We start from the raw sequence: 21,162 nt of genomic DNA, 5'->3' as shown, positions 1-21,162 counted from the left end.
ATACTCCATTGAAACTCCACTGAAACTCCACTGAAACTCCACTAAAACTCCACTGAAACGTAGACTGATTATAGTCCCAGCAATGAGATCACTCCAAAGTGCTCAAATCTTTCAGCCCACCAGCATCTCAATGTGTAAAGAAAGGCAAAACCAAAAGTACAAAGGAGGACAAATTCCTCATATTAAATCAGGTCCAATGAAAAGTATCAAAAAAATAACCATTATTCTGATTTCTTTTTTTAATTATATTTCTATTTTTTACATTTATTTATTTTTGAGAGACAGAGTGAAACAGTGCAAGCAGGGGAGGGGCAGAGAGAGAAGGAGACACAGAATCCGAAGTAGGCTGCAGGCTCTGAGCTGTCAGCACAGAGCCCAACGCGGGGCTCAAACCCACAAACCGTGAGATCAACACGTGAGCCGAAGTCGGATGCTCAAACAACTGAGCCACCCAGGCGCCCCACCATTATTCTGATTTCTCCCATCAAAGATTGGTCCTATTTTTTTTCAATGTCACATAAATGGAATCATACAGTATGTACTTTTCTGTGTCTCGCTTTTCTCAACGTTATACCTCAGCACCACTCTTCTTACAGTTAAAAACTGCTTCTTAGAACAATAGAACAATAAGGTATTAACACAGTGAAAAACATTTCTAAACGAAGAAGTAGACAAATAGTATCAAAACATGGAAATGTATACAGTTGGCCCTTGAACAATGCAGGCATCAGGGGCACTGACCCCGGGTGCAGTGGAAAATCCACGTCTAACTTCTGACTCCTCAAACACTTAACTACTAATAGTCTACTGTTGACCAGAAGAAAGCCTTACAGATAACATAAAGTCGATTAACACATATTTTGTATAAGTATTATATACTGTATTCTTACAATAAAGTAAGCTAGAGAAAAGAAAATGTCATAAGAAAATCATAAGACAAAAATACATTTACAGTACTTTACTCTAAAAAATCCACATATAAGTGGACCCGCCAAGGTCAAACCTATTTGTTGTTCAAGAGCCAACTATATGTTAAATAATATTAGGAAAAAAGGGCATGTCTGGCTGGCCAGTGGAACACTCAACTCTTCATCTCAGGGTTATGAGTTCAAGCCCCACGTTGGGTGTAGAGATTACTTAAAAACTGGGTCACTCGCCTGGATGGCTCAGTCGGTTAAGTGTCCCTTGATTTCAGCTCAGGTCATAATTTCACAGGTTCTTGAGATCAAGCCCCTTGGGCTCTGAGCTGCTTGGGATTCTCTCTCCCTTTTTGCCTCTCCCCTGCCTGCATGCACAAGCACGCACGCACTCTCTCTCTCTCTCTCAAAATAAATAAATAAACTTAAAAAATTTTTTTTTCATCTCTAAAATAACTGTAATATTAGGAAAGCAGAGAGGTGCCTAGCTTCCTCACTTGGTAGAGCATGAAACTCTTGATCTCAGGTCATGAGTTCAAGCCCCATGATGGGTATGGAGCCTACTTAAAAAAATGAAAAAAAGTGGAACACAAGATAATTTACTCTCAGCAACAATAAAATGTTACATATATAAAGAGACAAAATTAATTGATGTGGTATAAAATATTAACACTAAAGGTATAATTCTCTGTAACAGTGCTTAATTAATAGACAAAAACTCACCTTAATGTTGACTCAAACTGTCTGAAACCATGCACTTTGTAGGAAATAGATTTACAGTTACCAGTGAGCACAGAACTCCAGTGGTTCATAAAACTTTTTCTTTACCTGGTTATGATAAGCCGGTCCAAATTAATTCTCTGCTGCTTAGCAATCCATGCTGTCCGATACAACTTTTCAGCCGTCTTAAGTACATCTGCATTTAGCCTCTGAATGAGCTGTTTCTCAGAGTTTACATACAAGCGTTCCTGCTTGAGGTGATGGGCCAGAGTATGAATATCCAGCTTCACCATCTTCAAATGCAGGGCAGGTACAAAGGCTAATCACTAAGAGGAAAAAGACAAATTTAAAAATTTGATGTCACTTAAATTGTTTTCCAAAATCAAAAGGGGTAGGAGAATACATTAAGAATTAGGCTACATTTAGGGGCATTTAGTCAGTTGAGTGTCCGACTCTTGATTCCAGCTCCGGTCATGATCTCACAGTTCATGAGACTGAGGCCCAAGTAGGGCTCAGCACTGACAGCACAGAGCCTGCCTGGGGCTTGCTCTCTCTCCCTCTCTCTCTGCCCTCCCCCTGCTCATGCTCTCTCTCACTCTCTCTCTCGAATAATAAGTAAACTTAAAAAAAAAAAAGAATTAACATTACGATTGTACACTTGAAAATTACTATGACAGTATAGCTTCAATGTCCTTACCATAACTACAACAAAACGGTAATTATATGAGGTAAAGGAGGTGTTAATTAACCTTATTAACCTTTGCAATACGTTTGTGTATCAAATCATCACATTATGTACCTTAAACTTACACAATGTTATATGTCAATTATATCTCAATAAAGCTAGGAAAAAAGTTGTCCCAGCCAATCAGATTCATGAGTGACCTTAATGGATTTGGAATTGATAAAACAATACGTTTGTAGTGAATTCACATTTTACCGGAGATGACAACCCAGACCTCAAAGCTCTCAATATGTTTACAGATCCATTAAAAACTGTTCACATATGGGGCGCCCGGGTGGCTCAGTCGGTTGAGCAACTGACTTCGGCTCATGTCATGATCTCGCAGTCTGTGAGTTCAGGCCCCGCGTCAGGCTCTGTGCTGACAGCTCAGGGCCTGGAGCCTGCTTCGGATTCTGTGTCTCCCTCTCTCTCTGCCCCTCCCCCGCTCATGCTTGTTCGCTCTCTCTCTCTGTCAAAAATAAATAAACATTAAAAAATTAAAAAAAAAAAACTGCTCATATATTGAAATTTTTTTTTTTTTTGGTGCTAAGACCAAAAAAACAGAATTAAACATTATGGTAGCAGCTAGAAATGTTTTTTTAAAGCTGCCTGACATAAACAGGTTTAGCAATTAATAATTTTCATTTCAGGAATTTTTTTAACTTTCTTATTTTAATGAACTACTGAAAACTAGGAAAATTTCAGATATTACCATCTAACCTGAATCTTATTGCTTCCAAAGACCACTCTCTTATACTTTATCAATTCCCCAGCAAACCACACGAAGCTGTTATTCTAAATCTCCTGTATCATGAAGGCCCTCATATTGCTCTCTTCTCAAAAGATGTAAGTATGTCCACTAAGATGATTCATTGTTAATAACAAAAGTATCTGGGTACATTCAAAAAATAACTGGTGACATACAGACATATACTTATAAAATCATATTAACTCAGTTTACAGACAATTTGTAGACTTCCATGTGGGAACTCTAACATCCTCTAGGGGGCTCTAGGTTCATAGACTAAGAACAGAATCACTGAATAAATGATTGCAATTGTAAGAAGTATTACAGTTAATGAAAACAGTACTGAAATGGGCTCTTAAAGACCTGAATACTTCATTAATTAGTGCTATTACTTGGGCACATAAAGCATATTCTCTGAACCTCAGATTTTTTTCACCCATAAAAAGTGGACACAATATCTACATTTATCATCCTGGTACAAGCAACATATTAGGTACCAGAAATACAAAAGGAATAAAATCTAATGTGTACCCTCAAGAACTTCCTAACCTAGCAGAATGAAGCAGACGTGCAAGCAAATGGCTGTCCGAAAATGTAATGGGTGTTATGCTAGAAGACTGTACAATGTGGAGGGGGGGACAAAAAGAGAAGAAACGATTGAGGAGTTAGATACCTGCACCTAGTCTTGAAAGGCAAGTTGAGGGGCTGGGGAGGGGAGAGACGAGTATTTGCCAGACATAAAGAGGATGGTGGGTGGGGTGGAGTTCCAGATAGAACCAAGCAAAGGCACAGAGGCGTATAACGAAGAGTACATTTAGAGAGTTACTCATGGCTTCCCACAGTCTGGGGGACTGTGTCTGTGTGTTCAGTGAGGTGGGGAGAGGTGGAGAATGGGTAAAATGAGAGATAGGCTGCAGAGACAAAAGGTACACAAAAGCCAGAGTCAAGAAACTTAGACTTTGCACTGTAGGTGTTGGGAAAAGTTTTAAATAGGAGTTTAAGCTCCTATTATGATAATATTTATATTTGAGAACATAAACTCCAGCAGTAAGGAAAAAAATGAGGACACGGGGATAAGACTAGATGAAGAGAGACAACAAAGTTGTTGGTAGGCAGGAAATGCAGTAGCAATAGAAAGAACAGGACAAGTTTGGGACATGTTACGAGGCAGAAACACAAGATTTGTTCATCACAATTGGGGAAAATAAGGTAAAAGTTTCCAACTCTAGGAACAAGAGTAGGTATGGTATTATTCACCACAGTTGAGTATCATATGGAGAAACAGGTTATAAACTGAAAATGGTGCCTGGTGTGCTTCTAGGAACTTTAAACATTCCCTCTTCATAATATCCCTCTGAAACAAGGGCTCTGAAGCCCAGGAAACTGAGGCTCGGGGATGCTGAGTAATTTGCTCAGGGCCACACAAGTGGTAGATAGATGATACAGCCAGTACGCCATTATTATTACCCTGATCCCTACAAGAATGATGCAAAAATCCTGTGGTTACTCAGGAGAATATCTTATTTTTAAGAGATGCATGCTAAAGTATATAAAAGTATAGTGTTAAGGATGTCTGCAACTTCCTTGTATATGGTTCAGCAAAAAAATAAGAGATTAAAAACAATTTTTTCTTTATTTTTGACAGAGAGCGAGCGAGCCAGAGCATGAGTAGGGGAGGCTCAGAGAGAGAGGGAGATAACAGAATCTGAAACAGGCTCCAGGTTCCAAGCTGTTAGCACAGAGCCCGATGTGGGGCTCAAACCCACAGACTATAAGACCATGACCTGAGCTAAAGTCAGACGCTTAACCAACAGAGCTACCCAGGTGCCCCAGGAGATTTTTTAAATGCAGCAAAATGTAAACAATTGTTGAATCTAGGTGAAGGGTAGTTGATGATCACTATACTATCCTTCAACAATTTCAGTTATGTTAGAAATTTTTCATAATAAAAAATAGGAAAAAATATTTTAGAAATTCTCAAACTGTGCCATTCTTGCTGCTTTAATACAATTTAATTCAACAAATATATTACTGAGCTTTTCTGGGGCTTAGCCAGGTCCCCTAATCTCAAGGAGCTCACAGTCTAATTATAACCGAAATACTGTTCAAGATAGAGAGGACACATAAAATGTTTCCAGTGACATAGCAAAATATGAACCAATTTATGCAATTTAGAAATTAAAACCTTCAAATATAGCTTCACTTAAAAAAAATTTAACACATGCAAGTAATGCTCCACCTAATCTAAACAAGAATTCACCTTCTAAATCCCTCAATAGCTCCAAATCAAAGATATTTTAGGTAAGTCTAGACAAACTTGCTAAGCATTTTTTTTCCTTTCATCAAGTTCAAGAATTGTATGTTTCAGTACTTTTTCTTTCTATAATTAGCTGGTCTGAGTGGTGGCAAAAAAACAGGTTAATAGGTTACCATACAAGATGATACTTTTTAAAACATTATTATATAAAAAAATAAAAATAAAAATTATAAATAAAATAAAATATTATTGTATAAATCCATAATCTTCTCATTACCATATAAACATAAGAAAATGTCAGTAAATGGCAATCAAACCAATGAAATCTTGCCATTTGCAACTACATTGATGGAACTAGAGGGTATTACGCTAAGCGAAATTAGTCAGAGAAAGACAAATATCATAGGACTTCACTCATATGAGGACTTTAAGACATAGAACAGATAAACACAAGGGAAGCAAAAATAATATAAAAACAGGGAGGGAGACAAAACATAAGAGACTCTTAAATATGGAGAACAGAGGGTTACTGGAAGGGTTGTGGGAGGGGGGATGAGCTACATGGGTAAGGGGCATTAAGGAATGTACCCCTAAAATCATTGTTGCACTATAAGCTAACTAACTTGGATGTAAATTTTAAAAATTGAATTAAATAAAAAAAAAAAAAAGAAAATGTCAGTAAACCACTGGGTAAAATGTTAAGAGGTTAAAAATATTAACTCTGACCTATATTTATGTCCAGTTTACCTAAATTGAATTCATATGCTGAATACTATTTTATACAACATGTACCACACACTGGAGTATAATGATATTACATCTCTATCTCTCCTCTTAGACTGTAAACACTGAGGGAGAGAATTCAACTTTGTGTCCTAACATACCTCATGGCAGGTAGGAGGAGCTCAATCATGTTAAGTGAACTCAAATCAGGTACAGCACCAAGATTATTATTAGCTCACACATTCTGAAAAAAAAATACTCCCCCCCCCCCACACACAAATAATAATACCAACAGGTCACTGTTTAAAAACAATAGTTGCCGGGGTGCGTGGGTGGCTCAGTCGGTTAAGCATCCGACTTCATCTCAGGTCATGATCTCACAGTTCATGGGTTCGAGCCCTGAATCGGGCTCTGTGCTGACAGCTAGGACCCTGGAGCCTGCTTCGGATTCTGTGTCCCCTTTCTCTCTCTCTCTCTCTGCCCCTCCCCTGTTGCACTGTCTCTCTCTCTCTCTCTCAAAAGTAAATAAACATTAAAAAAAGCAAAAAAAAAAAAACCCACAGTTGCCAAAAGAGGGTTGGAGTAATGTAAATGTAAAAAATGTAAAAAATGTAAAAAAAGTAATGTAAAAAGTAAAGTCTATAAAGTTGTTCTGCTCTTCTAAGGCACCCTATAACACAAGAGGAGTTAACAGCTACCGGGAAATAGCTTAAATAAAATATAGGCAGAAACAACTAAAAGTGGGAAATTTTACCATACTGAAGACAACAGGAAAGTACAAACATCTGCAAATAAGTTAGTATCCTGAAAAGTAACAACATTGTCAATATCAAACAAACAATAATACTCTATCAAGCTAACATTTATTTAGAACTTTATTATTCCAGGCACTGCTATTTTTTCCTCATTGAATCCTTAAAACCCTATGATGACTGTGCTCTCATTAACTTCATTTAACAGTTGAGAAAAGTGTTGATGTATCTAGCAAGTAGCTACATCAAAATTCACACTGACTCAGTTCTGATTCAAAAACAGCCCTTGCTCTCAACAGACTAACCTAAACATTTTGTCACTCACATCTACCTTAATTTTCAGTTCTGTTAATAATTGACTCCTTAAAGTTCCTTTTATCTATTGGTTTTTACTTCAACTGGCTTCTAGTGATATCTACTTCATCTGAGTTTACACTCATTTAAAATACAGGTGGGGGGCGCCTGGGTGGCGCAGTCGGTTAAGCGTCCGACTTCAGCCAGGTCACGATCTCACGGTCCGTGGGTTCGAGCCCCGCGTCAGGTTCTGGGCTGATGGCTCGGAGCCTGGAGCCTGTTTCCGATTCTGTGTCTCCCTCTCTCTCTGCCCCTCCCCCGTTCATGCTTTGTCTCTCTCTGTCTCAAAAATAAATAAAAAACGTTGAAAAAAAAAAATTAAAATACAGGTGGATAATGGCCCAAAAACAGACACTTAAATCAACAGAACAGAACAGAGAACCCAGAAATGGACCCACAAACTTATGGCCAATTAATCTTTGACAAAGCAGGAAAGACTATCCAATGGAATAAAGACAGTCTCTTCAGCAAGTGGTGCTAGGAAAACTGGACAGCAACATGCAAAAAAATGAACCTGGACCACTTTCTTACACCATACACAAAAATAAACTCAAAGTGGATGAAAGACCTAAATGTAAGACAGGAAGCCATCAAAATCCTCTAGGAGAAAGCAGGCAAAAACCTCTTTGACCTTGGCCGCAGCAACTTCTTACTCAACACGCCTCCACAGGCAAGGGAAACAAAAGCAAAAATGACCTATCAGGAACTCATCGAAATAAAAAGCTTCTGCACAGCAAAAGAAACAATCAGCACAACTAAAAGGCAACCAACAGAATGGGAGAAGATATTTGCAATTGACACATCAGATAAAGGGTTAGTATCCAAAATCTATAAAGAACTTATCAAACACCCCAAAAGCAAATAATCCAGTAAAGAAATGGGCAAAAGACATGAATAGACACTTCTCCAAAGAAGACATCCAGACGGCCAACCAACACATGAAAAAATGCTCAATTATCACTCATTATCGTGCTCTCATCTACTCGTGCTCTCTCTTTAAAAAAAAAAAAAAAAAAAAAAAAAAAAAGTGAGGGTGCCTGGGAGGCTCAGTTGGTTAAGCGTCTGACTTCGGCTCAAGTCATGACCTCACGGTTCATGGGTTTGAGCCCTGCATCGGGCTCTGTGTTGACAGCTGAGAGCCTGGAGCCTGCTTCAGGTTCTTTGTGTCTCCCTCTCTCTCTTTCTGCCCTTCCCCTGCTCGTGCTCTGTGTCTCTCTCTCTGTCTCTCAAAACTAAACATTAACAGGGGTGCCTGGGTGGCTCAGTCAGTTAGGCGTCCGACTTCGGCTCAGGTCATGATCTTGCAGTTTGTGAGTTTGGGCCCCGCGTCGGGCTCTGTGCTGACAGCTCAGAGCCTGGAGCCTGCTTCCAATTCTGTGTCTCCCTCTCTCTCTGTCCCTCCCCTGCTCAAGCTCTGTCTCTCTCTGTCTCTCAATAACAAATAAACGTTTAAAAAAATTAAAAAAAATTTTTAAATAAACATTAACAAAAAAATTAAAGGGCGGGCACCTGGGTGACTCAGTCGGTAAAGCGTCCGGCTTACACTCAAGTCATGATCTCATGGTTCAGGAGTTTGAGCCCTGCTTCAGGCTCTGTGCCAATAGCTCAGAGCCCGGAGCCTGCTTCAGATTCCGTGTCTCCCTCTCTCTCTCTGCCCCTCCCCCACTCATGCACTGTCTCTCTCTCAAAAATAAAAAGCATTAAAGAAAAATAAAAAAAAGAATCTTAGAATTGGTAAGGCTGTTAAAAGCCATCTTCTCCAACTTAATTCAATTCAACAAATATTTTCTGAATGTCTTCATTGTACCAGGCACTAATAGTACAAGACAGAACACACACAGCCTCCGTCCTCATAAAGTTTAGTCAACTTGGACGCCAGGAACAACTAAACTACAAGTAACTACAAGTATATATATATATATGTGTGTGTGTGTACACACACACACATGCTCTACCTTTTATTTTGAATGGACTGCCTTTCTCATGATCAAAGCCAACCCTCACTTTTATGCTAATTTCCTCCCTTCACATCTATCTACTCAAGAATATTACTGCTGTAATCCCAACTACCCCATCCCCCCATCCATATTTCGCTCTCTACTGGATATTCTCACCAATATATAAACATGCTATTATTTTTCATCTTTTTTTAATATGAAATTTATTGTCAAATTGGTTTCCATACAACACCCATTGCTCATCGCAACAGGTGCCCTCCTCAATGCCCATCACCCCTTTCCCCTCCCTTCCACCCCCCATCAACCCTCAGTGTATTCTCAGTTTTTAGGAGTCTCTTATGGTTTGGCTTCCGCCCTCCCTAACCTTTTTTTTTTCTTTCCCTCCCCCATGGTCTTCTGTTAAGTTTCTCAGGATCCACATAAGAGTGAAAACATATGGTACCTGTCTTTCTCTGTATGACTTATTTCACTTAGCATCACACTCTCCAGTTCCATCCACGTTGCTACAAAAGGCCATATTTCATTCTTTCTCATTGTCAAGTAGTATTCCATTGTGTATATAAACCATAATTTCTTTATCCATTCATCAGTTGATGGACATTTAGGCTCTTTCCATAATTTGGCTATTGTTGAAAGTGCTGCTATAAACATTGGGGTACAAGTGCCCCTATGCATCAGCACTCCTGTATCCCTTGGGTAAATTCGTAGCAGTGCTATTGCCGGGTCATAGGGTAGATCTATTTTTAATTTTTTGAGGAACCTCCACACTGTTTTCTCGAGAGGCTGCACCAGTTTGCATTCCCACCAACAGTGCAAGAGAGTTCCCGTTTCTCCACATCCTCCCCAGCGCCTACAGTCTCCTGATTTGTTCATTTTAGCCACTCTGACTGGCGTGAGGTGGTATCTCAGTGTGGTTTTGATTTGTATTTCCCTGAAGAGGAGTGACATTGAGCATCCTTTCATGTGCCTGTTGGCCATCTGGATATCTTCTTTAGAGAAGCATCTATTCATGTTTTCTGCCCATTTCTTCACTGGATTATTTGTTTCTCGGGTGTGGAGTTTGGTGAGTTCTTTATAGAGTTTGGATACTAGTCGTTTGTCTGATATGTCATTTGCAAATATCTTTTCCCATTCCATTGGTTGCCTTTAGTTTTGTTGATTGTTTCCTTTGCAGTGCAAAGGAAGCTTTTTATCTTCATGAGGTCCCAATAGTTCATTTTTGCTTTTAATTCCCTCACCTTTGGAGATGTGTCAAGTAAGAAATTGCTGCGGCTGAGGTCACAGAGGTTTTTTCCTGCTTTCTCCTCTAGGGTTTTGATGGATTCCTGTCTCACATTCAGGTCCTTTATCCATTTTGAGTTTATTTTTGTGAATGGTGTAAGAAAGTGGTCTAGTTTCATTCTTCTGCACGTTGCTGTCCAGTTCTCCCAGCACCATTTGTTAAAGAGACTGTCTTTTTTCCATTGGATATTCTTTCCTGCTTTGTCAAAGATTAGTTGGCCATAGTCTTGTGGGTCTAATTCTGGAGTCTCTATTCTATTCCATTGGTCTATGTGTCTGTTTTTGGGCCAATACCATGCTGTCTTGATGATTACAGCTTTGTAGTAGAGGCTAAAGTCTGGGATTGTGATGCCTCCTGCTTTGGTCTTCTTCTTCAATATTACTTTGGCTATTCAGGGGTCTTTTGTGGTTCCATACAAGTTTTAGGACTGCTTGTTCTAGCTCCGAGAAGAATGCTGGTGCAATTTTGATTGGGATTGCATTGAATGTGTAGATTGCTTTGGGTAGTATTGACATTTTAACAATATTTATTCTTCCAATCCATGAGCACGGAATGTTTTTCCATTTCTTTGTTATCTTCTTCAATTTCCTTCATAATCTTTCTATAGTTTTCAGCATACAGATCTTTTACATCGTTGGTTAGGTTTATTCCTAGGTATTTTATGATTCTTGGTGCAAATGTGAATGGGATCAGTTTCTTTTTCTGTTGCTTCGTTATTAGTGTATAAGAACGCAACTGATTTCTGTACATTAATTTTGCATTCTGTGACTTTGTTGAATTCATGTATCAGTTCTAGCAGACTTTTGGTGGAGTCTATAGGGTTTTCCATGTATAGTATCATGTCACCTGCAAAAAGTAAAAGCTTGACTTCATCTTTGCCAATTTTGATGCCTTTGATTTCCTTTTGTTGTCTGACTGCTGATGCAAGAACATCCAACACTATGTTAAACAACCTCTCAGAACACCTGGGTGGTTCAGTTGGTTAAGTGTCTGACTCTTGATCTTGGTTCTGGTCATGATCTCACGGTTTGTGAGTTCGAGCCCCAGGTCAGGCTCTGTGCTGACAATGCTGAGCCTGGTTGGGATCGTCTCCCTCTCTCTCTCTCTAAAAGTAAATAAATAGGGGCGCCTGAGTGGCTCAGTTGGTTAAGCATCTGACTTCAGTTCTGGTCATGATCTCGTGGTTCATGAGTCTCAGCCCCACGTCAGGCTCTGTGCTGACAGATTGGAGCCTGGAGCTTGCTTCGGATTCTGTGTCTCCCTCGCTCCCTGCCCCTCCTCCACTTGTGCTCTGTCTCTCTCTCTCTCTCAAAAATAAAATAAACATTAAAAATAAAAATAAAAAAACTTCAAAAATATTACAGAGATAATGACAACTACATATAAAGTGGGATCCTAGAACAGGAAAAGGACATCAGGTGAAAACTAAGGAAATCTAAATAACATATGAACTTTAATAATAATGTGTCAATATATTGGTTCAGTGGGGCCCCTGGCTGGCTCAGTTGGTTAAGCATCCAACTTTAGCTCAGGTCACGATCTCATGGTTCAGTTTGTGAATTCGAGTCCCGCATCAAGCTTTCTGCTGTCAGTGTGGAGCCTGCTTCAGATCCTCTGTCCTCCTCGCTCTCTGCCCCTCCCCCACTTGCTCTCAGAAATAAAAACGTTTAAAAAAACATATATATATATATATATATATATATTCACTAAGTGTAACAAATATACCATGCTAAGGGTAAGATGTAAATGATAGGGGCAACTTGGTGCTAGGTACATGGGAACTCCTTATACTATTCTCTCAATTTTTCCGTAAAACTTAAACTGTTCTAAAAATATATAAATTTTTAAAGTTTTTAAAAGTTAATTTATTTATTTTTGAGACAAAGAGAGAGCATACACAGGAGGGGCAGAGAGAATCCCAAGCAGGCTCCACGCTGTCAGCAGAGCCTGATGCAGGGCTTGAACCCACAGACCATGAATGAGATGATGACCTGAGCCGAAACAAGAGTCAGATGCTCGACCGACTGAGCCACCCAGGTGCCCCTATTAATTTCCATATAACAGCAAACTTTTTAAAACTGCATTATAAACAGTAATGGTTGAGGGGCACCTGGGTAGCTTAGTTGGTTAAGCATTCGACTCCAGCTTAGGTCATGATCTCGCAGTTCATGAGTTCAAGCCCTGCACCAGGCTCTGTGCTAACAGCTCAGAGCCTGAAACGTGCTTCGGGATTCTGTGTCTCCCTCTCTCTCTGCCGCCCCCAACACTTGCACTCGTGCTCTCTCTCAAAAATAAATAAACATTAAAAAATTTTATATAAATAGTAATGGTTGAGCTTGAAAAGAATTTTAATTAACTGGTCATAGTAAAATGTATCAGTGTTCAGTAAATACAAATAATAACTACCATATATTTCAGGCTTGTCATGTACTAGGCACCAACCAGGTGTTTTAAATGAATATTCTCATTTAATCTGTATAACATCCCTGAAAGGCAGGTATTCTTATCCATGTTTTACAGGTGAGGAAACTGAGGAAATTAATTTGCCCAAGGTCAAATTAGTAACTGGCAAAGATGAAACCAGAATCCAAGTACATGTGACTCACTGAGCTCTTACCACTACACCATCTGTGAGTGCTGTAATTCATAAGTCAAGGCCACTTCTAATCGCCCCAGTCTTTCAACAACTATTCATTGGTGAGTCAGTATCTGGACAAGTCCCTTTTTCTTTGAAAGTTTCAAACTGTCAGGGTGTCTGGGTGGCTCAGTCAGTTAAGCGTCTGACTTTGGCTAAAGTCATAATCTTGCAGTTCGTGGGTTCAAGCCCCTCGTCAGGCTCTCTGCTGTCAGCAGTTCGGATCCTATGACTTCCTCTCTCTCTCTGCCTTTTCCCTTTCATGCTCTCTCTCTCTCTCAAAAATAAGTAAACAGTAAAAAATGTGTGTGTTTATTATTAAAATAATAAGCATTATTTTTTTTTAATTGGGGTGCTCGGGTGGCTCAGTCGGTTAAGCGTCCAACTTTTGATTTCAGCCAGGTCATGATCTCATGGTTCATGGGATCGGGCTCCATGTCAGGGTGTGGTGTGTGCTGACAGTGCACAGCCTGCTTGGGATTCTCTCTCTCCCTCTCTTTCTGCCCCTCCCGGCTGACACACACACTCTCTCTCAAAACAATAAATAAATCAACATTAAAAAAAAAAAAAAGATTCACTCTCTCTCACTGATACCGTATTAACCCAACACGGCAAAAAGGACATGACTACCAATTTTTAATGACCTACCACAATGTTAGCTTCCATGGTTTATCAATCAAATAATTTAAATTTGAGGATTTGTTAAAAAAATTTTTTTAATGTTTATTCTTTATTTTTGAGAGAGAGTGAGCGGGGAAGGAGCAAAGAGAGGGAGACAGAGAGTCCAAAGCAGACTCTGCACTGTCAGCACAAAGCTCAACATGGGGCCCAAACCCACAAACCACGAGACCATGACCCCAGCAGAAGTCAGAAGCTCAACTGACTGAGCCACCCAGGCACCCCTTGAGGATTTATTTTAATTACCCACCACTTTTCAGGGATCTAACCAATCCATACAAGAGATGGACATCTTTTGCAAATATTTTTCATAAATAACCATTTTGAATTACAAGGATTTGTCTACATGTGTTTCCTTTTATAAAACTTAACCTCCTTCAGTGTGGAACAGTTTATTACTCATTTTATGTTTTGTTAAATTACATGATCTAAAAATCGTCAGGTATTAAAAATAATGAGTTCATCTCTTTCTAAAAAAAGGACAAGCACAGTAAACTTTAACACACTTCCTCCACTCACTCATTCAACAAATGTTTGTTAAAGATCTACAATGTGCTAGGCACTAATGAACAAGACAGGCAAAGTCTGCTCTTGAGGGGCCCTCATTCTCACAGGGATATGTGATCATAACAAATCTGAATAGATTCCACAGACCAGATTTCCACAGAAATAGATTTCTACATACCCTCTGGAATTCTTGACCCATGCTTGTCACTGGCCAGTTAAATCTCACTTAAGCATCAGAGCCCAGCTCAAACCAAGGAGTCTTTCCTGGCCATTCTCATACTTTCTCCTTTGGGCTCATCTCTATCATAGCTTTCCATATTTTATACTGTTTGCAACAAAGTGTTGTTTTCTCAACAAAACTCCAAGTTACCTGAAGGAGTGACATAGTCATCTTGGTATCCCCATTTTCTTAGCAGACAGGCTGGCACTTAGCAGGTACTCGTTTAACATCTGAATTTATAAAAAATTATTACACAAATGACTGAATGACGTATTTCTTCACAATTAAAAAATAGCTATTGGGGTGCCTGGGTGGTTCAATTGGTTAAGTGTCCGAAATTGGCTCAGGTCATGACTGCACATTTCGTGAGTTCGAGCCCTACACCGGGCTCCACGCTGGCAGTGCAAAGCCTGCTTGGGATTCTTGCTCTCTCTTCTCTCTCTGCCCCTCACCTGCTCGTACTTTCTCTCTCAAAATTAATAAATAAACTTTCAAAGAAATAAAAATAAAAAATAACCGTCAATGAGGAAAAAAAATGGAAGCAAATCATACTTTAATTATCTTTAGTTGGTATATTTGAAAAAACAGTGAAACACTGTAGGGGGAAAAAAAGGACTTAGTACCAACTATTCCTGGCACAAGTACAAGGAACTGAAAGGCACACTACTTTGAAGATGCAAGTCATATAAAGCCAGACAGTATTCACATCTCAAATTAACACCAAACCAGACTTCTTGCTATGACACCAAAATTCTACAGCCTGCCAAAAATAAATAAAATCCAAACAGATGTCGATTTTTTTTGTCCCCAATACACTACTAATTTTCGAGAATTAAAGAAGACAGACTAACCACAAAAATAATGAATTCATGCATACCAAATGGCTCGTGGGTTAAGCTCAGATTTTATTACACAACCCAACTGAGAGAATATCAAAATCCCTGGACAGCAAATATGCATTACTTAGTAAATACTAATGTATCCTCACTTATTCCAGTTCAAAAACCTTGACTTTTTATTTATTTAATGTATTTACTTATTTTGAGAGAGCAAGTGCACACATGTGCATACAGTGGGGGCGGGGCAGGGAGATAGAGAGTCCCAAGCAGGTGCTTGGGGTGCCTGGGTGGCTCAGTCCATTAAGTGTCTGACTCTTGATTTCAGCTCAGCTCATGAACTCACAGTTTGTGGGATTGAGCCCTGAGTCTGGCTCCAGGCTGACAGTGCAGAGCCTGCTTGGGAATCTCTCCCTCTCTCTCTGCCCCTCCCCCACTCACATTTGTACGTGTGCTCTCTCTCTCTCTCAAAATAAATAAATAAACAAAAAAAAAAGAGTTGGGGGGCACCTGGGTGGCTCACTCAGTTAAGCATCAGACTTCAGCTCAGGTCATAATCTCAAGGCTTGCTTTGGGCCCCTCATCTGGCTCTGTGCTAACAGCTCACAGCCTAGAGCCTGCTTCGGATTCTGTGTCTCCCTCTCACTCTGCCACTCCCCCGATGACGCTCTGTCTCTCTCTCGCAAAAATAAACATGAAAATAAATTAAAAAAAAAAAAAAGAGTTGGACATTTAACCAACTGAGCTACCCAGACACCCCTAAAAAAAGTATTACTTGAAATCATTACTAATGTAACTGACAATATTAAACAAGATTAATTTTGAAAAACATTGTTATGGTACATCTCTGTCACTGAGTACTACATAATTATTGAGAAGCAATACATAATTATTGAGAGAGGTACACAGAAAGTTGTCCATGGTGTACCATTACAGGAAAAAAGCACACTGAAGAATGATACCCAAGGTAAGACGCAAGAGGCAGCTAAACCACAAACCCTTGAGCAAGGCTCCCTGTGCTCCAATATCAGCTTGGCCACTCACTAGTTGTGCAACCTTTGATAATTCTCCTCGCCTTGCTTTCTTCATCTGCAAAAGGATATAAAATAGAATCTACTTCATAAGGTATGTTCATGGGCTGTAAAAGTTTAACAAGTTAATATATGTAAAGCACTACAAGTATTGACAATTTCTGGGGGAAGAAAAGAAAAACTGAAAACATATAGCATGTGCATATATATGTGGGGAAGAAAAGCTTCCATTTTTTTGTATTTTTAGGTTTTTTTTAAACAAAGAACGTTACTTTCATAATTAAAAAAAAAAGAAAACATAATAAAAACTTGGGACATGGGGCGCCTGGGTGGCTCAGTCGGTTGAAATTCCAACTTTGGCTCAGGTCATGATCTCTTGGTCTGTGAGTTTGAGCCCCACGTTGGGCTCTGTGCTGACAGCTCAGAGCCTGGAGCCTGCTTCAGATTCTGTGTCTCCCTCTGTCTCTGACCCTCCCCCATTCATGCTCTGTCTCTCTCTCTCTCAAAAATAAATAAACTAAAAAAAAAAAAAATTTTTTTTTTTTAAATAAAAACTTGGGACTAAGATTCCTCCGCTAAATGATCTGTTAGTGCAATTACTTAAACACTCAGGACCAGACAAATTCCGTGAATAATAATATATTACACATGGGCAATTTTTATTTATTTTTTTTTAACATTTATTATTTTTGAGAGGGAGAGAGAGAGAGAGAGACAAAGCATGAGTGGGGAAGGGGCAGAGAGAGAGGAAGAGACAGAATCCGAAGCAGGGTCCAGGCTCTGAGCTGTCAGCATACAGACTGACACAGGGGTCGAACCCACAAACCATGGGATCATGACCTGGACTGAAATCAGATGCTTTTTTTTTTCTTAATGTTTTATTTATTTTTGAGAGAGAGAGAGTGTGTGTGTGTGTGTGAGGAGGGGAGGGGCAGAGAGAGAGAGACACACACACACACACAGACAGACACAGAATCAAAAGCAGGCTCCAGGCTCCGAGCTGTCAGCACAGAGCCCAAAGCGGGGCTCAAACCCATAAGCTGTGAGATCATGACCTGAGTCAAAGTCGGACATCTCAACTGACTGAGCCACCCAGGTGCCCCACAAGTGTGAAAAATTTCAAGTGCAACAAAAAGGACAGTACTTATGGACACAGTTCAACAATAACAAGCTATACACTAATAAGCAGAACTGCAATGGCACCAATCTAGAAATGGGTATCAGGAACTTTCACAATTAGATAAATCTCCATTAATTTTATTAGTCTGAAATTAAATACCACCAAATCTAATTTCTTCCAATTCAACAATCTCTAATGACAACTCACTAGACATACATAAAGCTGGAGCTCAAGATAAACTACATAATTTAAATTAAAAAAAAACCTAAAGTCCTTAAGAGCCCTTTGAGAATTTTGGAGAGAATGATTTCACCACCTCACATGCTTTGAGGAAGCTTTGGTCCCTGCATAAACTTAGCTTCCTCCATAAGTACAGTGGGTGTACAAAACAACCAAACAGAAAGAGAACTGTGAGCTTCAGCTGCATTTTTTGCTGAGCTGTAATACTGGTAAAGCCTGTTTCAAGATCCAAGAGTCCACCCTCAAAATTAGGGAAGGTATAATAAACAGCAGGCTGTCAGTCCATTTCATCAAATTTACCAGAATGGTATCTCATAAAATTATGAATATTTTTTAAAGTTTATTTTTATTTTGAGAGATGGAGAGCAAGCAGGGGAGGGGCAGAGAGAGAGGGAGACAGATACAATCTCAAGCAGACTCTGCACCGTCAGCATGGAGCCCTATGCAGGGCTCGAACCCACAAACTGATATCATGACCTGAGCCGAGATCAAGAGTTGGTCGGACACTTAACCAACTGAGCCACCCAGACACCCCATAAATTTATAAATATTATCAAACTTCAAGCAGCATTATTTATTACCATTGACTATGTTTTACCTAAAAGGAACCTCCTGGACCACAAAAAATAAATAAATAAAAATAAATAATAAATAAATCTAGTTGCCTAAAATAGCTTTTCAAAAAGAAATCAATCATTAAGATCCCTCCACAGAATTATGGAATTCATAATTTTAACTAGTTTACCTAGTGTCTACAAAGAGAGAAAGAACTCAATAAATGCCAATTACTATTATCATTAATGATGGAACAGAAATTTACTCATGAGGACACTTAATAGGTCACTTTCTCAGAATCCAAGCTGGCCCATCACAACCTTGAATAGTTATTTATCAAAAAACACTTGGTTTTAGAGGACTCAAAAATTCCTTGGGTTCTAAAGGAGGTGATAAAGATGAAACAAATTCTGCAAAAATAATTCACCTATGCTTTCTTAAGCTCTTCTAGTACAAAAATCTGTATTTGTAAACATTTTGCAATTCTGCCTTACGATTTTTAGACCAAATGTATTTTTTATCAGCTAGTCATGATTTATAAGTAATGAAAGTAAAATCAAGACATGGGTCAGTTTTGCATTAGAAAGTGAAAGAAGACAGTTCAGAGTGGGTTAAAAATAGGTGAGGTTAGCCTAAGTCCTTAAAACTTTAAAAATGAATGTATTTGGGTAAAATTCAAACTGCTTGGGAAGATAATTTGACTCTGATCCTATAAAAAGAGAAACAGGCTAATATCCCTTGACTAACATTTTTTTCCTTAAAATTTTCCAATTTTAATCAAAGATTCACAGAAAATAAACTGAAAACATAAATTAGTAAGTAAAAAAAAAGGAAGAAGAGCTGAACATGTTTGATGACATGCTTCCCACTAATCTCTAGGGTGAGTGTACCAGCATTACATGGGAGCAAGACCAAGCAAGCATCTTTTCAGACACAAAGATTAATGAGCAGATATCTCGCTGCTTTTACAGTTACATTATGCTTAAAGCCTTATATTTTAAAAATGGCATATGAAAAGGTATATACAAAGATAATTTTGGCTTGATTTATATCTGTCTATATACACATACACACATGCACACATATATACACATATATAAAATTACACTGTTAGCATTTGTTTAAACATTTGTTTAACCTTTTATTTATATATAGTGAATATGAGAACTTGTAGTATCAACAGATATTCACCACTTCTGACTACTACATTGCAGAGTTCAAAACTGAATTTCAGGGGCACCTGGCTGACTCAGGTGCAAGAGCATACAACTTTTAATCTCTTGGTCCAGTTCGAGCCCCATGTTGGGTGTAGAGATTGAACAAAAAAACTTAAAAAACAAAACAAGAGGTGCCTGGGTGGCTTAGTCGGTTAAGTGTCCAGCTCTTGATTTTGACTCAGGTCATGATCTCACAGTTGGTTTGTGGGTTCAAGCCCCGAGTTTGGCTCAGTGCTGACAGTGCAGAGCCTGCTTGGGATTCTCTCTCTCCTCCTCTCTCTCTGGCCTTCCCCAACCTGTGTGTGCTCACAGTCTCTCTCTCAAATAAACTTTAAATAAATAAACAAATAAACAAATAAATAAATAAAGCTTTAAAACAAAACAAAACTGGGTTTCAGCTTAGGAGCAGTGAAAAACTGCCCTACTGGAAATGCTTTTAAAACTAAAAAAAAATGGGGGGGAGCATCCTGACTTCGGCTCAGGTCAGGATCTCACAGTTCATGAGTTCAAACCCTGCATCACAGCTGTCAGCTTGGAGCTCACTTCGCATCCTCTCTCCCCCATCTCTCTGTCCTTCCCCACTGGCACTCTCTCTCAAACGTTAAAAAAAAAAAAAAGAAAACTTTTAAAAAAATCGTAATACATATTGAAACATACTCCCCCAAATTGGAAAATATAGGTTAAGTATAAAGAAATTTTAACAAACTATAATTTAAAAACAAGAAATCAAACAGCTCAGTCCCTAAAGCCTCTTCCAAAATGTATACATGATACAGAAATTATTGGGCTTAGTTCCTTTAAAAATGAAAATACCTTGATTAGGATTACTTACAGAGTTAAATCCACAAATAATTTTTTTTTTTTTTTTAAGAGAAAGGAAAAGAGCACAAGCATGGGAGAGGGGCAGATAGAGAAAGAATCTCAAGAAGGCTCCATGCTGAGCATGGAGCCCAACTCGGGGCCTGATCCAACCATCCTGGGATCATGACCTAAGATGAAATCAAGAGCCAGACGCTCAACCAACTGAGCCACCCAGGTGCCCCAAAGTCACAATAATTCTATGCAAATAAAAGTTTGAGCAGTTCAAATGTAAAAAGTACATAACTAAAATCCTTCATGCCTATGAAAAAATTAATTCCAGAGAAGGAATTCCATGTGGTGAAAAAACAGAAAACTGCAAGGGAAAAAAAATTAATTAACCATTTGAGAAATTCTTTTTCAAGTACTGGTCTTTCCATAGCAAATAAAAGGGATTCCATTTATATAAGACTTTTACCAAAAAAACAAACAAAAAAATTACATTTTACCTTAGAGAATCTTAGAGTAACAAGTAACCAACTTTGCCTAATACAACTCTAAAAAAAAAAAGTTTATTTATTAATTTTGAGAGAGATTGAGTGCATGCATGGGGGAGGGGCTCAATCTCACAACCATGAGACCACAACCTGAGCTGAAATCAAGAATTGGATGCTTAAATGATTGGGCCATCCAGGCGTCCGCAAATTTTTTTTAAATAATGTGAAATGTCTTAGTATTGGAAATATAACCACTTTCCCTCTTCAATTTTCTATAAAAATTAGGGGTAATTTTTCCAAATAAATTAACCTGTGCAATTTTCAGAATGCCATTATCAGGCATCACCTCTAAGGTGGGAAGTGCTCTGTGCCATCACTGGAAAGCAGCTCACA

At 38.9% G+C, this 21,162-nt stretch overlaps 1 protein-coding gene across 7 annotated transcripts in view; it reads right to left on the bottom strand.

Annotated features, from left to right (window-relative positions):
* The window catches only part of GAPVD1 (GTPase activating protein and VPS9 domains 1), a 72,350-nt gene that overhangs the window by 44,416 nt on the left and 6,772 nt on the right, over positions 1–21,162 (bottom strand). For all 7 annotated transcript variants that reach the window (XM_049628918.1, XM_049628908.1, XM_049628877.1 and 4 more), the window contains exon 2: positions 1,746–1,963. In XM_049628918.1, the coding sequence (XP_049484875.1) occupies positions 1,746–1,930 (185 nt within the window). In that variant the 5' untranslated portion in view covers positions 1,931–1,963. The remainder of the gene's footprint in view (positions 1–1,745; positions 1,964–21,162) is intronic.

This window comes from Panthera uncia, chromosome D4 (genome assembly GCF_023721935.1).
Source record: "Panthera uncia isolate 11264 chromosome D4, Puncia_PCG_1.0, whole genome shotgun sequence".
NCBI classification, from domain to species: domain Eukaryota; kingdom Metazoa; phylum Chordata; class Mammalia; order Carnivora; family Felidae; genus Panthera; species Panthera uncia.
The sequence above is the reverse complement of the archived record's forward strand: the minus strand, read 5'-3'. Positions and strand labels throughout refer to the sequence as shown.